Source organism: Amblyomma mixtum, chromosome 2 (genome assembly GCF_055824585.1).
Source record: "Amblyomma mixtum isolate Tamu chromosome 2, ASM5582458v1, whole genome shotgun sequence".
NCBI lineage: Eukaryota > Metazoa > Arthropoda > Arachnida > Ixodida > Ixodidae > Amblyomma > Amblyomma mixtum.
In genome coordinates, this window is record NC_143013.1 from 236,995,944 (window position 1) to 237,019,926 (window position 23,983).

At 48.6% G+C, this 23,983-nt stretch overlaps 2 protein-coding genes across 2 annotated transcripts in view; both read left to right on the forward strand.

The window, feature by feature from the left end:
* Positions 1-23,983, forward strand: part of LOC149363038 (techylectin-5A-like) — a 180,420-nt gene that overhangs the window by 81,606 nt on the left and 74,831 nt on the right. The window lies entirely within an intron of this gene.
* LOC149363040 (techylectin-5A-like) lies at positions 389-23,448 on the forward strand. Its single transcript, XM_089567491.1, has 6 exons — positions 389-527; positions 1,907-1,975; positions 9,226-9,368; positions 13,791-13,896; positions 16,841-17,008; positions 22,877-23,448. The coding sequence occupies exons 1-6, from the start codon at positions 389-391 to the stop codon at positions 23,137-23,139; spliced, it is 888 nt and encodes a 295-aa protein (XP_089423617.1). The 3' UTR covers positions 23,140-23,448.

Sequence of the window (23,983 nt, forward strand, 5' to 3'; positions counted from 1 at the left end):
AAACAACGAGCTAAATACAGAACAAGCAAAATAATTTATATCTATATATATATATATATATATATATATATATATATATATATATATATATATATATATATATAGCACTCTCCATAAATAGCGTCGGTACAAAAACAACGAGCTCAATACAGAACAAGCAAAATAATTTTGCGGTAAAAACATCGGCATTAAACCTCGGCCGAAGTTTTATTTTAGCAGATGATGGCGGATTTTCGCAATACCTAACATAAGTTTCTTGTCGAATATCAAACAGCTAATCAACCCAAGATTACGCGCTGTGCGTTTTATATGGAACTATCCCAGAAATGACCACGTGTAGGCCCTTATGTGAGTTCCTCTTCATCGTAGGTCGTCGCTAGTCGTCGTCATGGCTGCAAACGTCGTTTTCGTGGGCATGTTGGCTACAGTCACCATGGCCGCTGCCTCAACGCTCAGCTTGTCGCCAAGAATTCAACTGGGTCCCACCGGCGCGCTGGCGACGGCACGGACACTAGCTGACCTCAAGAGTGAGTTGTCTCTCTCGCACGCTTGACCTCCTACCCGGAGAGAAGCACGTGTAATCGGCGTGAATACTGAAACAAGCCTGACCAAGCAATTGCTCTGGAACCAAATAGGCTGAAATTTCGACTTGTCTTTTAATTTGTAGTTCAATATCTCTGTTAACACTAGTTACTCTCCGTCGCGCGCAAGCTATTGATTTCTTAAAAACTCGTACACTTGTCGGCTATCTCGCCTAATTAAAATTTGCCCCCATGATCCGCTCAGTACGTCTGGTTCAAAATTATTCGCCTGACTTATTTTAGCGGTTATTCAATTTTTGGATGTATTTAAATGAATAATTTTACTGCATTCTGTTTATTTTCTTTTATACCTTTCCCACGTCCATTCTTATTTTTTCGCCTCTTGTCCCCGATCATTTAACCTCATCATGCCTACCTCATTTTTTGTAAGGATAACTTTGATCATTTCATGGTATTTTGGAGACCACAGGAACTGTATATTTTCGACAACTTCCAGTCTTTATTCTTAGAAATCTTTTATTAAGTACTTGGAAAGAAAATGTAATACCTAAAATTAAAAAAAATGCCGCATGGTAAAGCGTCTGAGTACGGCATCGAGCTATTGCCGCTGCAATAAAACTAACATTCTGCAGCACGGCGTCTTGAATTATGCACCGCGGCTTTTCATAATTTTTCGCGAAGCGTCTAGGTCTGTTTCCACGAAGTCAGTAGTGCCGAATAGAATTGAGATTCCTGCTGGACGGAATAGTAGAGCCATCTCGAACCTAGAAAAACGGATTGCTTTTCAAAAACAAGGAAGAAAGATGGACACACCGAAATTCTATGGTGCGCCAAGGAAGTGCTGCCTGGTGCTAAAACTTTTGTATTCTCTCCAACGGTGAAATATTTTATTACAGGGCACTATAGGTGAGTTTTCATGACAACAGCTTCGGATGACAAAGAAATCAATAACTTGGGCATAAAGGTGATATTTCGAAGAATATGGTTGAATTATATGAACGTGGAAGAATGCGGTGTGAATTCTTGAAGTTTTTGAGCCATTCATGGTGTTTTTGTGAAATAGATGGTGTAGTTAGAAGTTGCGCCGAACCCGTAGACGTAAAAGAAGACGAGGACTGTAGCCACCCGGCAGATTACGAGGAGATTCCTCTGCTAGAATGTGAATTCACTACTTTTTTTTTCATTTATTTACCCTAAAGGCCCACCTGGGCATTACATAGGGGTGGTATTACATTACATAGGGGTATATTACATTACATAGCGGGTATTTTTTGTTTTGTACAAATTCTAGCTCTATGTCCCAAAATTATCAACATACTCCATTCCTTGTACATCTGTGCTTTTGTATCCCCTATTCACCCTAGTGAAACCACCGACGTGGGTATGTGCCATTGAGCCTGAGGACATCATCACCATCATCTACGAGGCAAGAAGTACGAGCTTCGAAACCAGAACATCGGTGCTGCGTTTCTGAGGCTACCAGTGCGTTAGATCCCGCCGCACACTTGGTGAAGGTCGCGGGTTTCGACCTTCTCTTTCCACCCTGACGCTCCGCAGCCGTCGGCTCCCCACCTCGATGACGGCCTACGGCAGCATCAGCTCTGGCCCAGCTTCTCCGGTCCCTTCTGTTGCTTCCTCCGGAATGGTTCGCCACCGGCACCCGCCAGTCCTCAGTGGCACTGACGATCAAGACGTCGAAGATTGGCTTTCATCTTACGAATGCGTCAGCACACACAATAAGTGGAATGACATTTTTAAACACACAACGTCCTCTTTTACCTCACGCAAGTCGCAAAACTCTGGTACACTAATCATGAAGCCGACATCACGGCTTGGGCCACCTTCAAAGCCCGCTTTGCGGGTGTCTTTGGACGCCCTGCAGTCCGCAAGCTTCGCGCCGAACATCGTTTGCGCGGCCGGACGCAGCAGTCAGGGGAAACATTCACCAGCTACATCGAGGATGTTTTAGACCTGTGCCATCGCGTCAACTCCTCGATGCTCGAAAGCGACAAGGTTAGGCATATCTTAAAAGGCCTCCGTGAATGCCCTTTACAGATGTTACTGGTAAAAGAGCCCCGCACAGTTGCTGATGTCATCACCCTGTGCCAAAGTTACGAACGAGCTTCACCAGCAACGTGTCGTCACTCGACAAACCGACGAAACGGTCGCAGCCATCTCCGATGTCACTGACGACTCTGCGTTCTTTCGCGGGCCCGCCATACTTGACTCTTACGGGGTCGCTGATAGGTTGGCGGAGGGGTGTAGCGAGGAGGACCCTGCGGCTCCATTCCTGGAGCTGCGGTGTTGATACTGTGGTCCTGCGTGGGAGCCCTACGTAGGACGGACGCGTAGGTGGGTCTCGCGTCGAGCTGGTAGGAAACGTCAGGAACTCGCTCAGCTGCCATACGCACCTCGTACCGGACGACTTCAGCTAGTGATGGAAAGGACGGCGTGTTGTAAGGCATCGGGAGTGCTTGCAGTTCTTCTCGCACGACAGAACGGACGAGGTTGCGTAGTGCATCCATATCGCCACCGCCCTGCATAGGTAGTGCGTCGGACCCAATGATGTTCACGTCGCGATTGTATTGACGAGCCCGGTGTTGCAGCGTCGTCTCCATGGTGGTAGCCTCACTGAGGAACTCCGCAACAGTGCGCGGTGGGCTGCGCACTAGTCCTGCGAAAAGTTCTTGCTTCACACCCCGCATCAGGTGGCGCAGCTTCTTGTCTTCTGGCGTCTGTGGGTCTGCGCGCTTGAAAAGGCGCGTCATGTCCTCATAAAACATGCGCACGCTCTCGTTTTGGCGCTGGTTGCGCGAGTTCAGCGCAGCTTCTGCTCGCTCCCGGCGGTCGGCGCTTGGAAAAGTGGCCTTCAAGTCACGACAGAAGGCTTCCCAGGATGGAAAGGAAGCCTCATGGTTTTCAAACCATGTCCGCGCCGACTCTTCAAGAGCAAAGTAGACGTTGTGGAGCTTACGCTCATCGTCCACCCGTTATAACGTGCCACACGCTCGAAGGCCTCAAGCCAGTCCTCGGCGTCCTCGAACACGTCTCCATGAAAAGACGGTGGTGTTCGCGGCTGATGGCAGAGGATGTTTGCCGGAAGCCTACTCTCAGATGTCATTGCCGCAGATGTTACAGGGGCCCGAGGCTGCGTCGTCCTGGTAGCGGCCGAAAGGGGTCCAAATTCCGGGGGCTCTCCACGTAGGCGGCGGCCGAGGCGCTGATGTACCGGAGTAAGCTCCGTAGTGAGAGGTAGATTATGCGCTGGAAGCGTACCCAGCACTTCCACCAGATTTGTAACGTAACGTTACAAAGAAGTCTCCTGCGCCGAGGAACACCGGCAGCCAGTCAGGTCAGCACGAGACGGAGCAGAGTCACTTCGTCTTTCTCCAATGGCCCGTTGCGGTCTTCCTCATCTTCTAAGGAAGGCATGTGTCAATATTAAGGACTTCGTCCGGGAAGAAGTTTCTCGACAGTTATCACTGCTGCCCAGCACTCAGGAATCTACCTCGCAGCTGCCGCCCGGAGTTCGCCATGTTATTCGCGAACAAGTTGCCGACGCGCCGCTCACAGCTCCTCTCACCTATTCCAAAGCTCTCTCGTCCCCACGAACATAGTTTCCTGCTCCCCTCTCTTATGCCGAAGCCGTGGCACGGCCACCACCACCGCACGTTTTTCTTCCTACGCCGCACCCCCGCGTTCATTTCACTCCCAGCGCCGTGTATCACCTCCTGCGAACCCTTGGCGCACCTCTGACAACCGGCCCATTTGCTTCCCATGTGGCCTCCCAGGCCACGTTGCACGTCTGTATCGCCATCGCACGCCTCCGGACGTATCCGACCAGAGCCCGGCAGCCTATGTCCAGCCACCGTCCCCTCCCCGTGCACTGCTTCAGCACTCGTCGCATTTTGACCGCCCGTACTCGCCTGCGCACCCCTCGCCCTTTCCGCGTCGTCGCTCGCCCTCGCCGATGCGACACCGACCTACCTCTCCACCGCCGGAAAACCACTAGCCGCTGTTCCGCAGGCAAGAACTGCGTTTTCGTCGATCTCCGAAAGTCATCTTCGTCCCTGGACGTGGATGCAGTCTCTCCTCTTCTCCACTCCTCCCCCACTGGGTTTCGCCGGCGCGCTTCGCCGCCGGCAGCTGCTCCGCATCACGTGGCTTACCACGGCGCTGCCACGCTGAAGGCTCGAAATGCTAGCGTAATGTAGGCGCGCGGCCCGCACACCAGCTGTGTGCTCTGACGTCAGTCCGCGCATGCGCACAACTGACGAGGCGTGCGGCGTCTGCTCCGCCATCGGCGCCGCGGTGGGGCGCGCGGCGTACACAGAAGTTAAAGACACTGGAACTCTGAAAGTACCGCAACCACGGGCGGCGCGCAGGCAACATTGGGGTGTTGTTGCCAGAGGTGGTCCAGCGCGGCGAGCGCGTCGTCTGCTAGGCGAAGAAAGTCTCCCTTGCGGCCGCCTTGTTTATCGGTTTTGCGCAAAAATTAATCAATGAAAGTGTTCATGATTGAGAGCTTCGATGAGGTGAAGGTTTACAAAAATCTTGAAAGCGTTGCACGACAGCTGCGCAGCCCCTCGTATTCTTGAGCCCACGGGTGTGTGCTGACAACGCAAGAAGCGGGCTTGTCTTGTCGCTTCCGTGAGAGGTTCGCAAATGCATGTTTTCGGGATCCGGAAAACTTTAAAGCCAGCAGGCTGCGTACATACCAGCGGGATATAACAAAACGTTTAGTAAATCGGTTCACTTGGAAGTTTGCTATGTATGAAACGTTCGCTTACATTTTCCTGCCGCCTGTTCTTCCCTCTGTGTGGTCAGTCGCCGGTCAGAGGCTTGTGTGTGGTGGTGGTGGTGGTGTGACACTTTTTATTAACAGCCTTTATGTTAGGCGTTCAATAGGTCCTGGGCCAAGGTGACGAGGGCGCGTTGCAGGTTCAGGCCCCAGGAGGCAAGCCAGGTGGGCCACGGTGGGGGTGGCGGGAAAGGATAGGCGGGGGACTGGAAGGCTACGTAGCATTGTGTAAGGCAGTGTTCTATGTCTGGATATGTGTGTGGACAGTTTGGGCACTGAGGTGTGGAAGTGTGCCGGTACAGATAAAGTTTGGCTGGTGTACGTAAGAGATTAAACTGTATTCGGCGTAGAATGCGAGCTTCACGGATCGATAAGGATGGGTGTGGTGGTGGTAATTCAGCTAAGTCTAATTTTTGCCGGGTGTAGCATTCGTCGACAGTGTGTCTGTAACCGCCTGCTCCGTTGGTGGGCTCGTCCATGGGATCCCCGGCGCCCGGTGTACAGATTCGCAGGCCAGCTGGTGAGCCAGCTCAGGAGGTAGTTGGGCGACCCCAAGGTCGACGAGGGGGCCAACGCTCTAACTGTGCAGACAGATAGCCAGATAGCATGCGGACGCGCTGTTGCTGTATTTCGATGGAGGCAAAATACAAAAACTCCCGTGCGTAGTGCGATGTAAGAACGCGTTAAATAACTCCAGGTGGCATAAATTCCCCCACTGCGCTCCACTTCGGCACACCTCATAGCTAACGTGTCACTTCGGGACGTTAAACTCCGCAGTTTATCATTTTTGATTTAAGCCTCATTAGCCAATATCGATGACCAGCAGGGAAAAAAAATCTCGTAAAGCAACGTCTCCGAAGACATTTATAGCTGTCGCACTCACACAAACGCAGACACACGACGCACAGAGACACGCACACACACGCACACAGACAGAGACACACGCATACACAGACGCACGCACGCACACCGACGCGCGCGCACGCAGCACACATGCGCGCACACAGAGACAGGCGAGCGCACAGACACACACACGCGCGCACAGAGACACGCACATGCACGCAGACATACGCTCAGATAGAGGCACAGACACACGCGCGCACACGCGTGCAGACAGACACACACGCACACAGACGCGATACTGAACGTGCTACTTCGTAAAACACGCCGTCCAACCACCTCAGAAGCACTGCGCCCCGTCGGCTCCTAGAGCGAGTGGACCATCTATGGAGGCGTCTAATCACGTGATCGCAACTGTCCAATAGGCGGCGCGGCGGCGAAGAGAAAACAGCTGCGGTACTTTCAGAGTTCCAGTGACTTTAACACCAGTTGTGGACTCTGACGTCGCTCCACGCATGCGCACAGCTGGCGGAGTGGTGGTGCCAAGGCTCAGCGCGCAGCCACGCTGACCTCGAGAAGCGGCTGGCGTAGTGTAGCTGTCGCTACAAATCTACGAGGCCGCTTATGTCATCGTCAGACTCATTAATTTCACATTTTCGCAGCTTCTGTCGCAACTTGTCTGCGTGTTTGCAACAGTTTTTTTTTGCAATTTTTGGCCCATCAATCACCATATTTGGCCAGCTAGGTGCAGTTGAAGGTACCCGCTCTGCTTTGATGGTGCCGACGTTTCTATATATCACAATTTCTTCTGATTTTTTATTTCAATTCTCTATCTGCGTTGCTACATCCCGGCAGGTAAGTTGTGATGACGTCATGAAGTCAGGTGACATCTCTAGACCAATCATTATTCGATTTCCACCTGCCACGGTGGGCACGTTGCTCAAATTGCGGTTATAGCTTGCCACTTGCCATGAATGGCAGATTGTGATGACGTCACTGCGTCACTTGAATTCTCTCCACCAACCAGCTAATTTCGCCTTAGACATCGGCGGGGTTAAGGTGTGACGACAACTCTAATGCTAGCGCAATAAAGCATAAAAACGCCGTTCAGTTACTCGCGCAACATCTTGGCGCTATGACGACGTCTGCTCTTCGAACGGAGTCGACGCCTACAGTGCTGGAACTAAGGAACGATCTAAGAAAAGCTAAGGCACTGCAAATATTAATCTGTATGAAGAGAGGAGCACACCGATTAGCTCAGGCGGACAGGGCAGGAACCATCAATGAGTGCCAACAGCTCAAACAAGAGACATGTGCGCAGGCGATCAGTGATGACGTAGAAGCGTGGCAGGCGTATTGCTTTTATCGTTTTCAATGCAATATGCGCTAGGAGCGCACGCTCACGAACTAGGAGCTAATGCTCTAGAAGATGGAGATTACGGCTATGGGCTGACGGCAGATGTCTGCGTTGTCTAAGAATTTGGAATATCTTTGGCGAAACTCTCATGCGCCTGCGCAACTCTGTCGCTTCTACGCCGATCCCCTTGACGAAAACTCTGAAACAACGTATTATAACAGCGATTTTTTTCTCTCCCACGCTTTAAAGGAAGCCAGGCTCTGCAAGAAAACTGAGCAAGGCATTCATAAGGACCGATGAACTATAACTACAGGGAGGGTTTAAGTAAGATACGTGAACTTGATACAGCTTTCATTTCCCTTTTCAGTAGTTCAGGCTATATTTAATGGTAATGCAGTGGATTCCAAGAGAAGGCAAGCATAGCAGAGGGCGGCAGAAAGTTAGGTGAGCGGATGATATTAAGAAGCTTGTGCGGATACGGTGGCCAAAGCTGGCAAAGGACAGGGTTAAATGGAAAGATATGGGAGAGGCACTAGCTCTGCAGTGGGTGTAGTCAGGCTGATGATGGTGATGACGATTTTTCAGCGTTGCTCATACTACTACCACTGGCACCTCACGTACACAGACGTGTGTTGCGCCGAACCCTATTGTGTAGTTATTTGGGAAGAAACGCTGGAAAGGGTTTGAAACTTGGAATTCGTATGTTATGTCGTGACTAGACGCTTCGTTATGTAGGATACAGTCAAACCCGTTTATAACGAATAGCATGATTCAACGCGAATAGTTCGTTATATGAAGTATTTCGTTATAACCGAACCCGCTTTTAACGAACCTTTAACAAACCTCAGTACCAAATTCGTTATACACGAGTTCGTAAGCCGGATTGCGAAGACGACAGCCGTCAGCGTTTGGGTGCTCCTGCGCATTTCCTCTGATGGCCGACTTGTTTTTCAAGATGGTGCTTAACGTGCTCCTCGGAATCTTGAAGTGCGCGGCAACGTCAGCCTTTAATCATCTCAAGTTTGTAGGAAAGCGGCACGGCACGCCGCTGCTTCGTCGTCATCATGCAGGATGTAGCGGCGGAATGTGTCGGCAGCAAAGTAGGGACGTCCGGAAGCGAGCAGCACGACTTGCAAACGCGAGCAAAGAAAGCTGAGAAGACGCGGGAAAGCGTCGCGGGGCCGCGCATGCGCAGTGGAGGGAGCCCTAAGCTACTGCAGAAAGAGCCTCCCGGGCCGATTGCCCTGCATTTCACGAAAGCGCGGCGCGGGGGCAGGCAGCGGGGCGTCGCGACATGGAACCGGCGCAGTACCGCGTTGGCGGTCCTTTGACGACCGATTGCACGCGATAGCGGCGATCGCGGCGATTGCGGCACCGATTGCGGCACCGATTGCGGCCCGGAAATGGCTGCCTAGAGATACTGGATGCGGGCACAAAGGCGCGTTGGCGGGCGTTTGGTGAGCGATCGCGCGCGCTGAGAGTTCGCTGTATCCAATGTGTAATTCGTTATAAAAAATACATTTCATATGGATAACGATATCACAACTTCGAGTGTTCGTTATAAGGAATAATTCGCTCTATCTGAGTTCGTTATATTCGGGTTTGACTGTACTTCAGTGAACATGAATAAGCAGGTCCAAGCAGGATAAATAGATCATCGTCTTATGTACGTCTCTTTTATTCAGATTTAATTTTCCCCCGCCATTGCGGCGACCTCCTGAGAGCCGGCCAGAACATTACCGGAGTGTACAACGTGTTCCACAAGGCGGCTGGAAGTTCTGGCCAGAAAGTGTACTGCGACATGGACACCGACGGCGGAGGCTGGACGGTGAGTGCGTTAAGCATCTCATTCGCGTCATACAGCCTCTCGTACCAGTCCCCTTTCTCTAACGACAGAGGCTCAGTGAGACGTTGCGCTCGTGGCCCCCTGAAAACACGAATCAGCGTCTATGCTTTGTGCACAACTATGATCGCCTATTCCTGTCGGGCGAATGGTAGACTGACGTCAGTCGAAGTACGTTTAAAGCGCAGCTCTAAAGAACGCCGTCCTGAGTCGAGCGCAGTCTGACGGCCGCACCGTGTGAACGTGGAGCAGAGCGGAGGATGCAAAAGAGCGAACGCGGAGCGCAGCGAAGGATAAATGACTGTGATAGTGAAGATAGCGCGAGGATGAAGCAGAGGGGAAGTGCTCGGTGTCAGTAGGTGGCAGTCTTAGAGGTGTTTGGAAAGTGAAAACGATGGCAGGGCGTACCTTCGGGAATGCGGTTTTGTGCCTAACGGCAGAAGTTCAGTCGAGAGTAGAAATAAATCAGAGCGCTGCACGGAGATTACCTCTAAACGCTAACGGCAAAACCACAAACGAGGCAGTACATTGTTCGAAGCACGGAAATCACGGGAAGAGCCGCCTGCGCTCGACACTGCGTATTCCGTACATGGTCGCCTCCGGTTTAAATAACGTATAAAAAAGTCGAAATGGCACAAACACTATGATGTTGGTGGTGATCGTCTCGAATATGTGTGGCCTCTGTAATATTCGTGCGAATTCTTATTGACCATGATTTTGCCTACAGTCTCTTAAACTACGGGCTGACTTTTTATGGTCATCGTACTGCCAGACTGAACCTAAAAATTAATTCAGTAATGCGTTCATTACTGTCTACAGCGGCATTCGATTTGACTCAGATCAAAGCAAGGATACAGGTGGCTTAAGCAGATCATTTTGCCGACCTCTAGTTCCGTGGTTGTCGAAGCTACTGCAATTAAACACAGCCTGAATAAGAATCACAAATGAAGTCTAGGGTTCGACGGAATCCCGTCTGGCGAGGAAAATTCATACTGATTTGTCGAAGAAAACATACACTCGCCAAGGTTCAAAGAAAATAAAAAGAATTGACGTTTCGGCGCCCGTACGGGTGCCTTGATCACAAAGAAGCGAAGGACGGGTAGGTGAGCTATATATGGGCGGTTTTTCGAAGGGTGCGCAGGTATATCTCTGGGAGATTACCACGGTTCCGGTTAATCGTGTTTGGCGCGGATTGAATGCACAATGATTCTATGAGAAGTCGTTTTGGTAATGAATTTTCTTTCCAATTACACGTGCGGCGTCCCAGTCGATGGTATGGCCAGTTTCCTGATGATGTTGGGATAAAGCGTTTGAGTTAGATTTTCCTTTGGCGACGTCATTTTGGTGCTGTTTGAGCCTGGTCTTGAATTTTCCGGTTTCTCCGATATAGGAAGCGTCACAATCACGGCAGGGGATCTTGTAGACCACACCTGCAAAGATGTTTGCACGAAGGAACATGGGCCACATGAACGTCATAATCTGAAAAGATGCGACCAAGGTTCTCACTCACGCCGTGGGCATACGGAATCGGCATCCGCGTCTTTGCGCATGCCTCACTCCGTATAGTCGGAGCAGAGGTGCGTCGTTCCTGTGATCGTAGTATTTGGGCTGGATAACCGTTCCGTATCAAGTTTTGCCGGACCTGTTTTACTTCTGCGGCTCTGTGCTTAGGACTTGAGCATATCCTAAGTGCGCGGTAGAACAGAGACGCAGCGACTGAGCGCTTGTGCCTGATGGGATCAGATGACCGAAAGTTTAGGTACCTTCCGGTGTGAGTGGGCTTACGATAGACGGTGGTTTCCAGAGAATGGAGTGAGCGTTCCACGAAGACATCGAGGAAAGCGATGTGGTCATCCACCTCCTTCTCTAGGGTGAACTGAATGTTTTGCTGGAACGTGTTGAGGTCCGCTAGAAACCTGTGTACGTCTGGCTGGCTGATGACACACAAGCAGTCATCGACATAGCGTACAAAAAACTGCGGTGGGGGGTCGAATGAGGCAAGTGCTACGGATTCTATTGATTATAAGGGAAGGTTAGCAATTACTACAGAAACTGAGGCACCCATGGCTGTTCCGAAAGTCTTTCTGTAGAAGCTCTTGTTGAAGGTGAAGTAAGTATTGGAGAGGCAGAGTTTTAGGAGTCGGCAGAGGTCGTCGGCTTCAATCGGGGTTCGTTCAGGCAAAGTCGCGTCTTCGTTCATGGCTTTCTTGCAACACTCCACCACAAAATCGACAGGCACAGATGTGAACAGAGGCTTCACAGCGAAAGAAGCCATTACTTGGGTGTCGTCAATGGGCACATTCTTCAGCTTCTCGACGAAGTCGCTTCCATCCCGGACGTGCGTAGCGGTTTTTCCCGCTAAAGGGGCCAGCACCCGATGAAGGTAGCCAGAGAGCTTGTTCAATGGGGACCATGTAAAGTCCACAATTGGACGGAGCGGTGCGCCCTCCTTGTGCACTTTTGGCACGCCATAGATGGCAGCAGCGGCGCCATTGTGACACAGAAGCCGAAATGTCAATTCTTTTTATTTTCTTTGAACCTTGGCGAGTGTATGTTTTCTTCGACAAATCAAGAATCACAAAATACGCTATACTCGGTGACCACAATACAGTATAAAAATTTTACTGTATTGTTTCTGTCACCGGCCGCATGTAACGGCAGCTGAAGGAATATCCTTCTATGCACAAGTCATCGTATACATATCAGAGCTGTTGGAGACGCTTGAGCACGGGATTGCCACGATTTTGTGCTCTTGCGGGCTACAGTGATGGATATCGACGGCATTTTCTTCATTGCTGGTGCGTCAACATTCCGGATATCAATTTCGTCTTCTGCAAACCCGCGGGAAACATTCGATTACAGGCCGCAGCCGGCAGAACAGCGTCCCCGTCGTATATTCTGAGCTTTAGCAACGAGTTTCACTTGCCTTCACGCTACGACAACCTGCGCGATACGAATGATATCGCTCACCTCTGAGTGTTTCTTGTAGACGCGGTCGTCCGGAGCGTGGAAAGAAATATCCACGATGTCCAGCCATGGTTTCGTGCCCTTTACAGCAATCTGTGCTTTTGACAGACCCTCGGCAAGGGGAAGAACCACACGTTTTCTCCCGTTCTCCGGCTTAGCTTAGGCAAGCTTAGCACGGAACGGCAGAATGTTAGGTGCCCAGATGAGTTTAGAAAGCTTGGGTACATGACAGTGTACATTGAGAGGTGTGGGGGAAATATTTGTTCTCCAGTACAAGTGAATAGGCTGATAGGTTGGTATACCATATTTTAGTGGCACGATGTGCGGCCCTACTGAGAAGGTGGACGCGTTTTGGGTAAAACGAAGACAGCGCCTTAAAGGTCAACTGAAACGGTTTTAGAATTTGATGAATTTAAGGCTGCCAAATGTGCGAAAGGAGCTGGTAAAGCCTGCGAAATCGTTTTGCTCTAGCATTCGAAACGGTGGCGTAATCGCCGAATAAAGGCATCGTCGGCGTTGAGCTTCCCTGAAGTGCACAGCGACGGGCAGAGGCCCCGATAATGACGTCACGTATGACGACACTACGTTTCCAGCGAAGAAACGGTTATTCCGTGGAAGAAAACTGACGCCACCGAAGGTGAAGCGCACGATGCACTGTTTGGCGCCCCATGACGTCCCACAGTGGCATGCAGGCGTAAGCTGCGAACATGTGAAATTTCGGCAACAATGACGTCACTGACGAGTTTCCTCGCACTCCTCCAACGTAGTGAGGAGAAGCCTAAACATCGTCGCAGTTTAAATCGACGATTATGTCACCTATTTAAATGCTAGTGCAAAAATACTTTGCATGCTTTATCTAGAAGCTTGATAGATTCGAATTATTGAATAACCTCGAATGCTCAAAAAACCGTTTCAGCTTCCCTTTAATGTCGGCTTCTCCTTTACAAGTAACGAAAGAAAGAGGGAGGATAAACGGTCGGCTGCCCTGCGATATGAAAAATGCAGGAGGATGTGCTACAAGGAAAGAGAAAAGGTTATGTGATGTGCGCGCATGTCTAAGGGCATGCGCGCTGCCAAACCCCACTCGTTTGCGCCGCACGAGAACTTCAGGAATCAAAACAGTGCTTTCTATGCTTTCAGTTCTGCTGGTCGCTCTGGCTACAGCCAACGGATGTTGCACTCTGTCTGGGGGCGAGTATGAAGGCTGTCTATAGTGCACAGCTCACATATTCTCCTTAGGCGCCGAGCATTCAGACACGAGATCTTCTGTTGTCTCTTCACAACCACATGTGTCGTCGCAGCTGCAGGGCTGCCGGCCATGCTAATGCGGAAGCAATTGCAAATGCCACTTTTACAAAACATACTACTGTGCGCCAGTGTGTTCACAAAGGTATTTGCTCACCAAAAATTGTTTGGTCCAGGTTATATCTTCCTTTGCAGGCCATTGTAAAGCGCGGCCAGTTTGGCAACAACGTGTTCTACTTCAACCGAAGCTGGGAAGAGTACGCAAGTGGTTTTGGTGACCCGGCTAAAGAGTACTGGATTGGTAAGATACTCCCAACTCGCGTCTTTCCAACGAATGATTTGTAAGTACGAAACCACTATAAAAGCAGCAATGCGACCTTCAAGTCACTACCCGGAAAACATCACCAGCGGCTCACAGTCAACATAAGTGCCCTCATGGCGCTTTCTTCTTGGTTATTTAACTGCAGCCCTCAAGGTACGCAGTGCTGACACGCAAGAAAGATCAGAAAGAAAAAGAAAGAACTTTCTCTTCGGCTGGCACTTTCTCAAACCTGCAATGCAAAACTGGGATCGCTGTGAGCCCCCGTTTCTTGGGTATTTAGCATAATTACGGATGCTTTCTCACGCCCTGTTAAACATAATCTGTTAAGGGGACAGGGTAAGCCCCATCTTTCCCATGTATTTTGGGGCATATTGTGGTACACTTTTCTCACCAACTAATAAATATAGCAGCAAGATATATATGTCATTTTGTTCAGCATTTCACCTTCTAGCCGCTGTACCAAAAGTATTTTAGTATACGAGAAATTACATTATTAGTCATTTTTTTACTTTCTACACCCTAATTTTGAACAAATTTTGTTAATATTTTTATTTTAAAACAAACAATATTATTTGCACGCTGATAATTTTGGTACAGTAAATTTCCACATATATGTACTGCATACACAGAAAAAATCAGCTTGATATCTTTTGTCATTTAGAAAATAATGGTACCGACGTAACAAAAAATCTTGTTTTGAGAAAACTGTGTTTAAAGTAAACAAACCCTCAATCCCAAGATTCCGACTTAGCAAACTCATTTTGACCAATTTATTCAGTAGGCACCAGCTGCATAGTTATCATCTAGGTCAGCTTGGTGCTTCTTTTCCTGCCGTTTAGCTTCTCGTGCCTGTTTTGTCACTTGCTGCGTAGCTCGATCAGCAAAGTGAACTCGACGCCGATCGACTTGCTTCAGCCAGCGGACAGTCTTGCTGCCCGGACATAGTCCACATGCCTCAAGAACTTTAGTTCTTGCGATGGCGCCATCATTGAAGGTCAGAACAGCATCTAATGTAGCAATCTTCATTGTCTGTAGCCCCGCAAAGACATTTTCTGAGCACACTCCCATACGAAGTTGTTGAAGGACTCGTTTGGGTTCTGGATGGTTTCCAGAGAACTTGAATGGTAGCCAAAGAGCTTGGATTGTTTCCAGAGAGCTTTCTCTTGCAGCTAAATTCTGTAACATTTCGAGTTTTTTTTTTTGTTTTTAGTAAAAACGGAAAGCACACCTCGGTAGTCAAGGGGTGTGTCGCTGACCGCTTTGCTTTCAGATAGCTTTTTCGGGTTGATATAAATTGCCCAGGATGAAGTGTGATACATCAAACGATGCAGAGAAGAATGTAATTTCATATTTTGCAAAAAACTAAAAATTGATATTTTTCAGATTTTTCAGAGAACTGGTAATGTTCGGACTAAGTAAATTGTTTTTAAGCATGAAATGCTTTTAGCTCCCGTTGTCGGCAGTGTGGTGACGTCACACCGAGACCGAGAGCCATCATCCGGGCACTGAAATCCAGTCATCCGGGCTCTGAAACGAGAACATCCGGGCACCGTACGAGACAACGAGATTTAACGAGACTCTCTAAGCCCTCCTACGCGACCGGCTTGCAAGCAACGGTTGGTCTCCAAACGAGACAAAAAATAACTGCTGCCAGTGCCTTCTCAATGTTTATCAAGATATCAGTGGAGCTGTGGGTTTGATAATGCACGGAATTATAATTTCCGATTTCTAATAACGCGTGCAAAAAGCACATAAATGCCACGTTACACTTCGTTGTCATACGTGATCTCTTAGGGGCTTCGCGCATCGAAGCAAAGCCGCGCAGGCGCACAGGGGCCCGGGGGAGAAGCGCTGCGTTCAAAGGGCAAGGCATCGCGCCGAACGGGTGGTGGCGCTCCTCCATTCCTTTACGTAGAGTTACTGTATATGCTACCAAAGGTAGCATATACTACCTTTGGTAGCATATACAGTAACTCTACCTTTACGGTGCGGTTCGGGTGTCCACCGAGATGGCAGAGAATTACTGCGCCATTTCCTTTCCTCAAAAAACCTTGCGTTCAAATGGCAAGGCATCGCGCTGAACGGGTGGTGGCGTTCCTCCCTTCCTGTACGGTGCGGTTCGGGTGTCCACCGAGATGACATTAGGCCCGTAAACATTTCATGCTTACTCTACTCTCGTTTACGGGAGAGGCAGAGATTTTTATTTATAATTTATATCTGTGCTGTCCCGGCTGTCCCACGTAATTTATGCGTAGGTTTAAAACTATGGCTTTGCCATGCTAGCGAGTGAAAATTAACTTTGGTCCCTAGACGCTCGGTAGAGAAAAATTTCGTTTTAAAACGGGTTGCTTCCATAAAAATGTTTTTTTTTTTCTGTTTAAAAACCCCCTTTCGCCTTCATCAAATAACTCCCCGCGAGAAAAGCGTACAATATCGCCGGCTTTTTCCTGTAATCCCTTAATGTATCGCCACTTTATCTGCCACTTTGATGCAAAAAGAAGAAACGAATATTTTCTTTTTTCGCTACTCCAGTACTCCGGTCATATAACAGTACCGCCGATAGCCCGCTTTATACGAACACTCAAGTGCGTGCCTTCCAGTGACATTAGCGCCGCTGGCCGTCGGCAGTTCGGTCTGAGTCCATATTAGGGTGAATGTAGGGCACCAACTGCCTCTAACCGCCGCAAACACGCTGTATCGTGCACCATGGCCTCGGACCCAGAGCCCAGCTATCAGCGTCTCCAATGTCAGTGCAGAACGCGTACTCGACCGTTCGTTTTAAGCGTGCTGCTGACGGTACCTAAAGCAGTTGTCTCTGTCCAGTGGTTCGTAGAAACAAGCCGGTTATCTATACGCTTTTTTGCTCTGCCTTGGTTCTGCGGTAACCTGAATCCTCTTGCATTGACCGGGATGCAACACGCAGGAAACCGTGCGTTGCACGCGCTGACTTCGAGCGGCGAGACCATGTCTCTCCGCGTGGTACTGATGAACACGACAGAAGACAAAGCTTCGGTCGCCTACGCAAGCGTGCGGGTTGACAGCGAGGCTGATCAGTTCAAGCTCCACACTGGCACGTTTCTGGGACCTGAAGGTGAGACATAACGCTATGGACACTTAGGTGTCTCTCACCTGCGCATCGTTCCGCCGTGCTGCATGTTGCACCTAACTTTATCCGAGCTTTAATAACCTTTCAACCTCAACCATGACAAACTTTTAAACATGTTGTGACCGTTATGTGTTCTAAGCGAGAGTATCTGTAAACTTTGTTCAAGTGCATACCGAATAATAAGAAAATATTCTCTACAGCTCTTCCGTTGCTGCCGAATTTTCATGTGTTAAATTAGAGAGTAACCCCAAAAACAGCTCACTGATTACTTTTTTTATTTTCATATGTGCTAGAAAGAACGCATTTACATTTCCTTCAGTGAAAAAAAATTTCTGGAATAAGAAAAAAGTATTACGAGACCGTGCGCACTCGCGCCGCGACCGCAGCGCTCTCAAACATGGAATTTGTGAACGAAGCAATGCTAGAAGACGCCGCGATGGCGACAGAGCGAAAACATTAATTATTTATTGTTTATGATGATTAACGTCCCAAAGCGACTCCGACATTGACGGACGCCGTATTGAAGGGTTGCGAATAATTTTGATTGCATGAGGCTTTTTAACGTGCACTGCTATAGTGTAATATTTCATCGAAATGGGACCGCCCTGAACACGACCAAACACGCGTCTTCCGAGTCACCAGCCGAGCTCCATAAAGCCACGACGGCGGCCGAAAACGATGAAGTGAGCTCTGGCGGTCAAAATTAAAGTCACGGCTTGGTCTTGGACGCATTGAGTGCGGAAATCAAAGGGGGAGCTGGTTCGCGGTAGCGAGAGGCAGGCTGAACAACTAAGCAGGTTTCCTAGTCACAGGACGATGTTTCACGTCTTCCGTTTCAAACCTGGTGTTCATGAGTTTCGTTTCATTTCTTGGCTTCTTAAATTGATGATTTTATTTACGGCCTGACTAAAAATGCGCTCGACCGAAGACTAGGATTCTGTTTAGTGTTTCATGCTGCATATCGCGACCGTCTTGCCGCCGGTATCCACTTATTCTTCCCCAGACATCGCTTTCGCGGGGATTCTGAAATGGTGCCGTATCATTCACCGAAATTTTCGTGCGTCCGGCGAGAATGGAAAAGCTCGGACACATGCTCCTGCCTGCTTTACCAGTCGCACTGTCAGGGAGCCCTTACTAGTAATTATGTCTCAGTCTAACATTGTCATTGATTGCATTATTATGGAACAGAAACCACGAACATGAGTTGATGCAAAAAAAAAGCGTTCAACCGCTCGAAAAAAGAAAAAAAAAGTTTTTTTTGTGAAAGTACTACATTCATATTTTTCGCTTAAACATTTCTGTACGAAGACACCTCGCACTAGGTTTTGAAAGTTTGCATAAGGCGAGATTGTATGGAGTCAGTATGGAGCCCATGAATTCGGCACGGATGTTACGGAAAGCACGTATGGAAGCATACGGACTCTATATGACGTCATTCCTATTGCATGGAAGCTATATGCAAATTTATAGAAAGTTTATGGACTGCATTAAAAAAACCTAAGGATGTCATCCCCTTTTTTCGCATGATGTGGACTCCATATTGCCGCAATTCATTGCATGCGACTATCATGGAACATTTCAGTAGGAAAACCATTGTTTCCCTTACTTCTTGCAAGTGACCGTTTATGTCGCAATTCTAGACGCGCCCTCACTTGCACCTTTCATGCGCTAGCATTATAGCACCCAATATCGCAATAGGTGTCCGGCGTTGGCATGTGAAGCCAGTGTTGGCAGAAGTCAGAGTGAAGAGAGAGACATCTTCGTTTCTACTTTACTGGGAGAGCAGGAAGGAAGTGAAGTGGAAGAGAGAAGAGGATCAGAGGGAGGGGGGGGGGGGTGAGGCATCGTGCGGCGAGAGGAACACTGAGGTAGCCAGAATCGAGGGCTGGTAGAGAGGGGGCACCGCGCACGACAGGGCGATTGCTGCGTTGGACCTGGAGAATGGAGCAGAGCTATGGCGTGACACACAGTGGGCAGTTTACTCTATCACGCCACCTGCTCTCACGGTCTGATCCCCTCAACGGCAGCAAGCGTTCCTCTGGTAGGAACACTAACGCTAACGCATAGTCTGGCGCATGAATCATATCCACCAACCTTCCTGAACGTTGTTAAGCCCCGTTTTATGGTTTACTTAATCGTTTATGGAGGTTTAACGTCGCAAACATACTCAGGCCATGAGGGACGCCGTAGTGAAGGGCTCCGGAAATTTCGCCCGCTTGGGTTTCGACCTCTGGCATCGCACAGTACACAGGCCTCTAGGATTTCGCCTCTATTGAAATTCTCCCGCCGCACTCTGGGTCAAACCCACGTCTTTCTGGTCAGCAGCCGAGCACCATGACCACTCAGCCACCGCAGCGGCTGTACTTTACGGGATGATTTATCCAAGCTTTGTATAAAGTCAACAGCCCAACTTCTGGGAAATGCCACCTCAGTTTACTTCTTGTTATGCACATTCAACACCGTCGGCGACAGACTGTCAGCAAGCCACACTGAGCAAATCATGCTCCGTTTGTCATGACGCAGATCGCCAGTATTATTAGGCGAAATAATGAGCAATTATATCGAACCTGCGTTGACGCTGTGTGGAAAGAGTATAAGCAAGTAGTTCTCATCTCCGCACAATCGATAAAGTCCCTAAACAAGCAAAACACTGAAAGACGATTACGATAGTGGGTAGTGCGAAATTTGAGCGCAACTCTTCACGTGCCATCTGCAACCGCTGGCAGGTGGCCTATTACTCTGCACCTGCTAGCCATCCACCTTCCGGTTGTCCTTTCTTCCGCTGTCACCGTGGCAGGTGGCGGTCCACTCTGCTACTACCTACCAATACTCCACCAGACACATGACGTAACACGCCGCATGTCAAGTGGCGTGCAACGCCGATGACGACTATGTAGCGGAATGCAGGAACGTGCGCCTAAAAGCAGCGCTCGAAAAAAGGCCACATGGCAGTGGCGTCACTACGGGGGTGCGGCAGGTGCGGTCCGTACAGGGTGCAAATCTCTATCGGTTAGGATTTAGAATAAAGTTTAAGCGCAAAAAAAAAAACACGAAGGGCCGTGTGCCAAGACACACGCACCATAGGCGCAAACTTCCGACTGCTTTATTCCCAAGACAATCATAGCCAACGTGACACGTGAGGACTATCGGGCGCTGGCGCGCCACGGCCACTGAACAATGAAAAGGAAATGCAAAAGAACACTAGTAAAAGTCGAATATCGCCAGGCATTGCTGCTAACTATGCTTAAGTTTTCTCTGGCAAAGCAATACTGTTTGCTGACGCATTTTTCTTGAAAAACGTTGACCTGCGCGGCTTTCATAATTTCGCGTGTTAGCTGACCTTTGCTTGTGGCCTCGATCAAGCATTTATCAAGAAACTGCACGCAAAGACCTTACAGTGCAAAGCACAATTACATCCACTTCATGTTTTGATCATGATTTTGCGAGTTCGAAACGCTCCATTTAGACACCTCTCGGATTGACCTAGATATTGCTTACCACAAGAAAGCGGGATGTTCTAAACTAATGCCCTCTGTATCATTCACGAACTTCGCTGCGCGGTCCATGGTACTCCGTAGCTCCTGATGAAGCATACCGCCACAAAGGCGAAATGACACAGTCCCATTTAGCGTGCCAGGTAAGCGCATGTTAAAGAACTCCGGGAGGCATAAATTATACGAAACCTTCAACTACTGCGTCTCTCATAGCCTTAGTCCTTTTGGGACGTTAAACTTCGTAAACCAAACCAAACCTGCTCCCTACTCGCCGCGGTGCTCAGTGGTTATGGCGCTTGGCTCCTATCTCAAAAGACGTCGTTCGATTCCGGCCGCGGCGGCCGAATTTCGATGGAGGCGAAATTCCAGAGGCCCGTGTACTGTGCGATGCCAGTGAGAATTAACAATCCCAGGTGGTCTAAATTTCCGGATCCCTTCACTACGGTGTCTGTCACAGCCTGATCGTTTTGGGACGTTAACCCCGCATAAACAATAAACTTGCTCCTGATATACCTTCCTTTTAGCGTTGGCCTTTTGTGCTCGTCTTTTTCCTTTTCGGCATCCCTGCCGCATGCGCCTTATATTACTTACGCGTCGCGTTTTCCACGGATATTTTGGAAAGAGATCATTTGGATGTTAGTGCATGCGGTGTTTTTTATCAGTTCTTCATACTATGTTTTTTTTTCACTTCAGCTTTAGGACATTGGTGTCGCCAGGTATGTCGCCGGCGACCGATGAGAGGGGCTCCCCGAGTAAACAGCTTGTTTTTCAAGGAACCTACGTCCTTGCTTCCAAGCCTGCCCTAGTAAAAAAGCTGTATAATGAAACAACCTCATACGCGCGTTTTAATACATATGGCATGCAATTCGATTGATATTGTATGGAATTTGACATCTGCATGCTAATTGTGGTACTTATGTATGACAATCTTATTCGAGGTTATTGAATCATACAACTCATACAGCTTATTTCACGAAGGTGGCGCCACATTCACTCTTTCTCCCGCAGTGTAGGCAAGAGCCAGTTTCTCGGACCGATCTTCGGAGCACCGCCGACTATGCTCAGCTTCGTTCAGATCTCCGCAAAGATCACAGCGGCGCTTGCAAGCGCGTAGTAGCTCGCACTTCAAGGCTTCGTGATAGAATTATTTAGCTCATCTGCAACGGGTGCACTGTTTATTCGCGAATTACATGTTTTTTTCCTTTCCGATATCAAAGAAACTTCATTTTGAAGTGATGTTTGCTTTCCAAACCCATGTACAGAAATCAAACTCGCTTAGTGTTCGGCGGTCCTCGGTCATTGGTGCCGTCATCATGATCATTAGCCTGGTTACGCCAACTGCAGGGCAACGACCTCTCTCATATCTCACCAACTAACCCTGTCCTGTGCCAGCTGCGACCATCGTATCCCGGCAAACTTCCTAATCGATATCAGGGAGCTGCGCTCGTCACTGTCTACTTCAGAGGTGAAAACAGTTCCTATTTGACTTTAGACACGGCGCGGATGGCTGAAGGTGGCCGAACACGCAGCGTATTTTTATTTCTTTAGTCGAGTTTTAAGAGTCCTTTTAAATTTAAGTATTGTGTCAAGGTAACATTTAGAGTGAAGCATCCCGACTACGCACGTGGATTGCTCGAGTTTATTCCGTCCCGTGTGGCTGCTTAAAGTGCACTGGCGCCCTTCCGCACACGGGCGTCTTTAGTTTTATCCTCCATTCAAATGGAGCCACTGTGGCTATGTTTGCGCTCCATAACCTAGCGCTTAGGAGCTTTGCACCAAAGCCACTAAGCCAAGTTAGTCCAACAAGAATGTTCGGTTCGATGAAAAGCAGACTATCTACCATAGGCGAAAGAACCAACTGCTTGTCGCACGCATTCTGCGACACTGAAGAGTAGGATTCTAGCGAGCGCTACTTTAATAAGAGCACAGCCTTGCTCGCTCGGTGATAGACGTTTCCAAGAGTGGTTCTAGCCTATAACGTGTGTATGGAAGCGCTTACTTTGATGAGGATATTTTTCCAGAGATTTTTTTTTTAACATACAGCACTTGCAGTGCAAGGAATGCAGAGTATGGACACAGCTGAGCTGAACAATCAACTTTATAGTTCAGGGCAGTTGTGTACATTTTTCTGTCGTCGCTCGTCCGCCAGAGATGCTTGTTTCAAAAATGTTCGCAAAGCAACTCGCCGAGCAACACACTTTGCTTTTTCCAGGTCGTTACAATACTTTTCTATTTAAGGAAAGAGGGATCAGCCGGTGTCTTTGTCTTTGAGACAATCTCCATATTTTTTCGAGGCATGGCATCAAAATGCGAGAGGTGTTTCCGGCATTATATTTATTTCTCCTGCCATTTTTTCCAGGTTGGGACAGTTTCAGCCAGCATGATGGCAGGATGTTCTCTACCTTCGACAAGGACAACGACGAAGATAAAGGCAACTGTGCGAACGCGTATCGTGGCGGCTGGTGGTACGCAAGTTGTTACCGTTCTAATCTGAATGGTCTCAATCTCAACGGCCACTATGACTACAGGATCGGTGGCATCGACTGGTTGCATCGCGGAGGCTCCTCCGGGCTCTCACACTCTTATCCGAGCTCCCTAATGCTAATACGGCCGGTGGATTAATTCTGATTTTTGGAAATAAATAAACCTATGCAGGCATTACTTACACCAATTGCTGCAGATCAAAAAAGAAAAGGTTGAAACCAATCCTTGTATCTTGAAAAAGAAGCAAAAATTATGTGAAGACGTCCACTTCTCTAGTGTTCGTGTTTCACCTGCTACATGCAGAATCGGGACTCTGTACTCAGATCGAAGATCGATAATCAAAATTTACCTGTCCCTGAAAAAAACTACTACAAGACATGTCTAGCCCCTGATGGTATTTTAGGAACCAGAGCAAACTGAGCTTTTGGAATGATAAAAAAAAACACATTTTGGGAACGGCATTAGAAAAGCTCAGGTCTCTCTTACCCCTGAAGTGCAGATCTTTTAGTTATGCTCAGAAACACGTGCGCTAGACTGCACTTGCAATCAGAATGCACCACATTCACCTAAGGTCAATTTTGTCATCCTGAAAAGCTTGATAAAAATGCTTTCGAAATCGCTTTTCTTGGCCTCTACCTTTTTCCAGTTACCTACGGTTTATTCTCTTTAGTGAGTTTCGCCCTCATCGGCAATGCGATTGTCACTACTCCGTCTACAAGAAATCGTTAAAGCTTTCTATCATGTATGACCCGCGACTCTGTTCTCTCAAAAATTTAGTATGCGCTGGCTGACTAGCAAGCTTGACAGCTTATTCCATATCTACAGCGCGATAAACAAGCAAGATGTAAAGATGCATGTAAAGACAAACACAGCGCTGCCTTTAAATGTGTATTGTCATGTGTCTTGTTGACATGTGTCTTTACATGTGTCTTCTCATCGTGTCCCGTTTATCGCGCTGTAGATATGAAACATCGTCACCAAC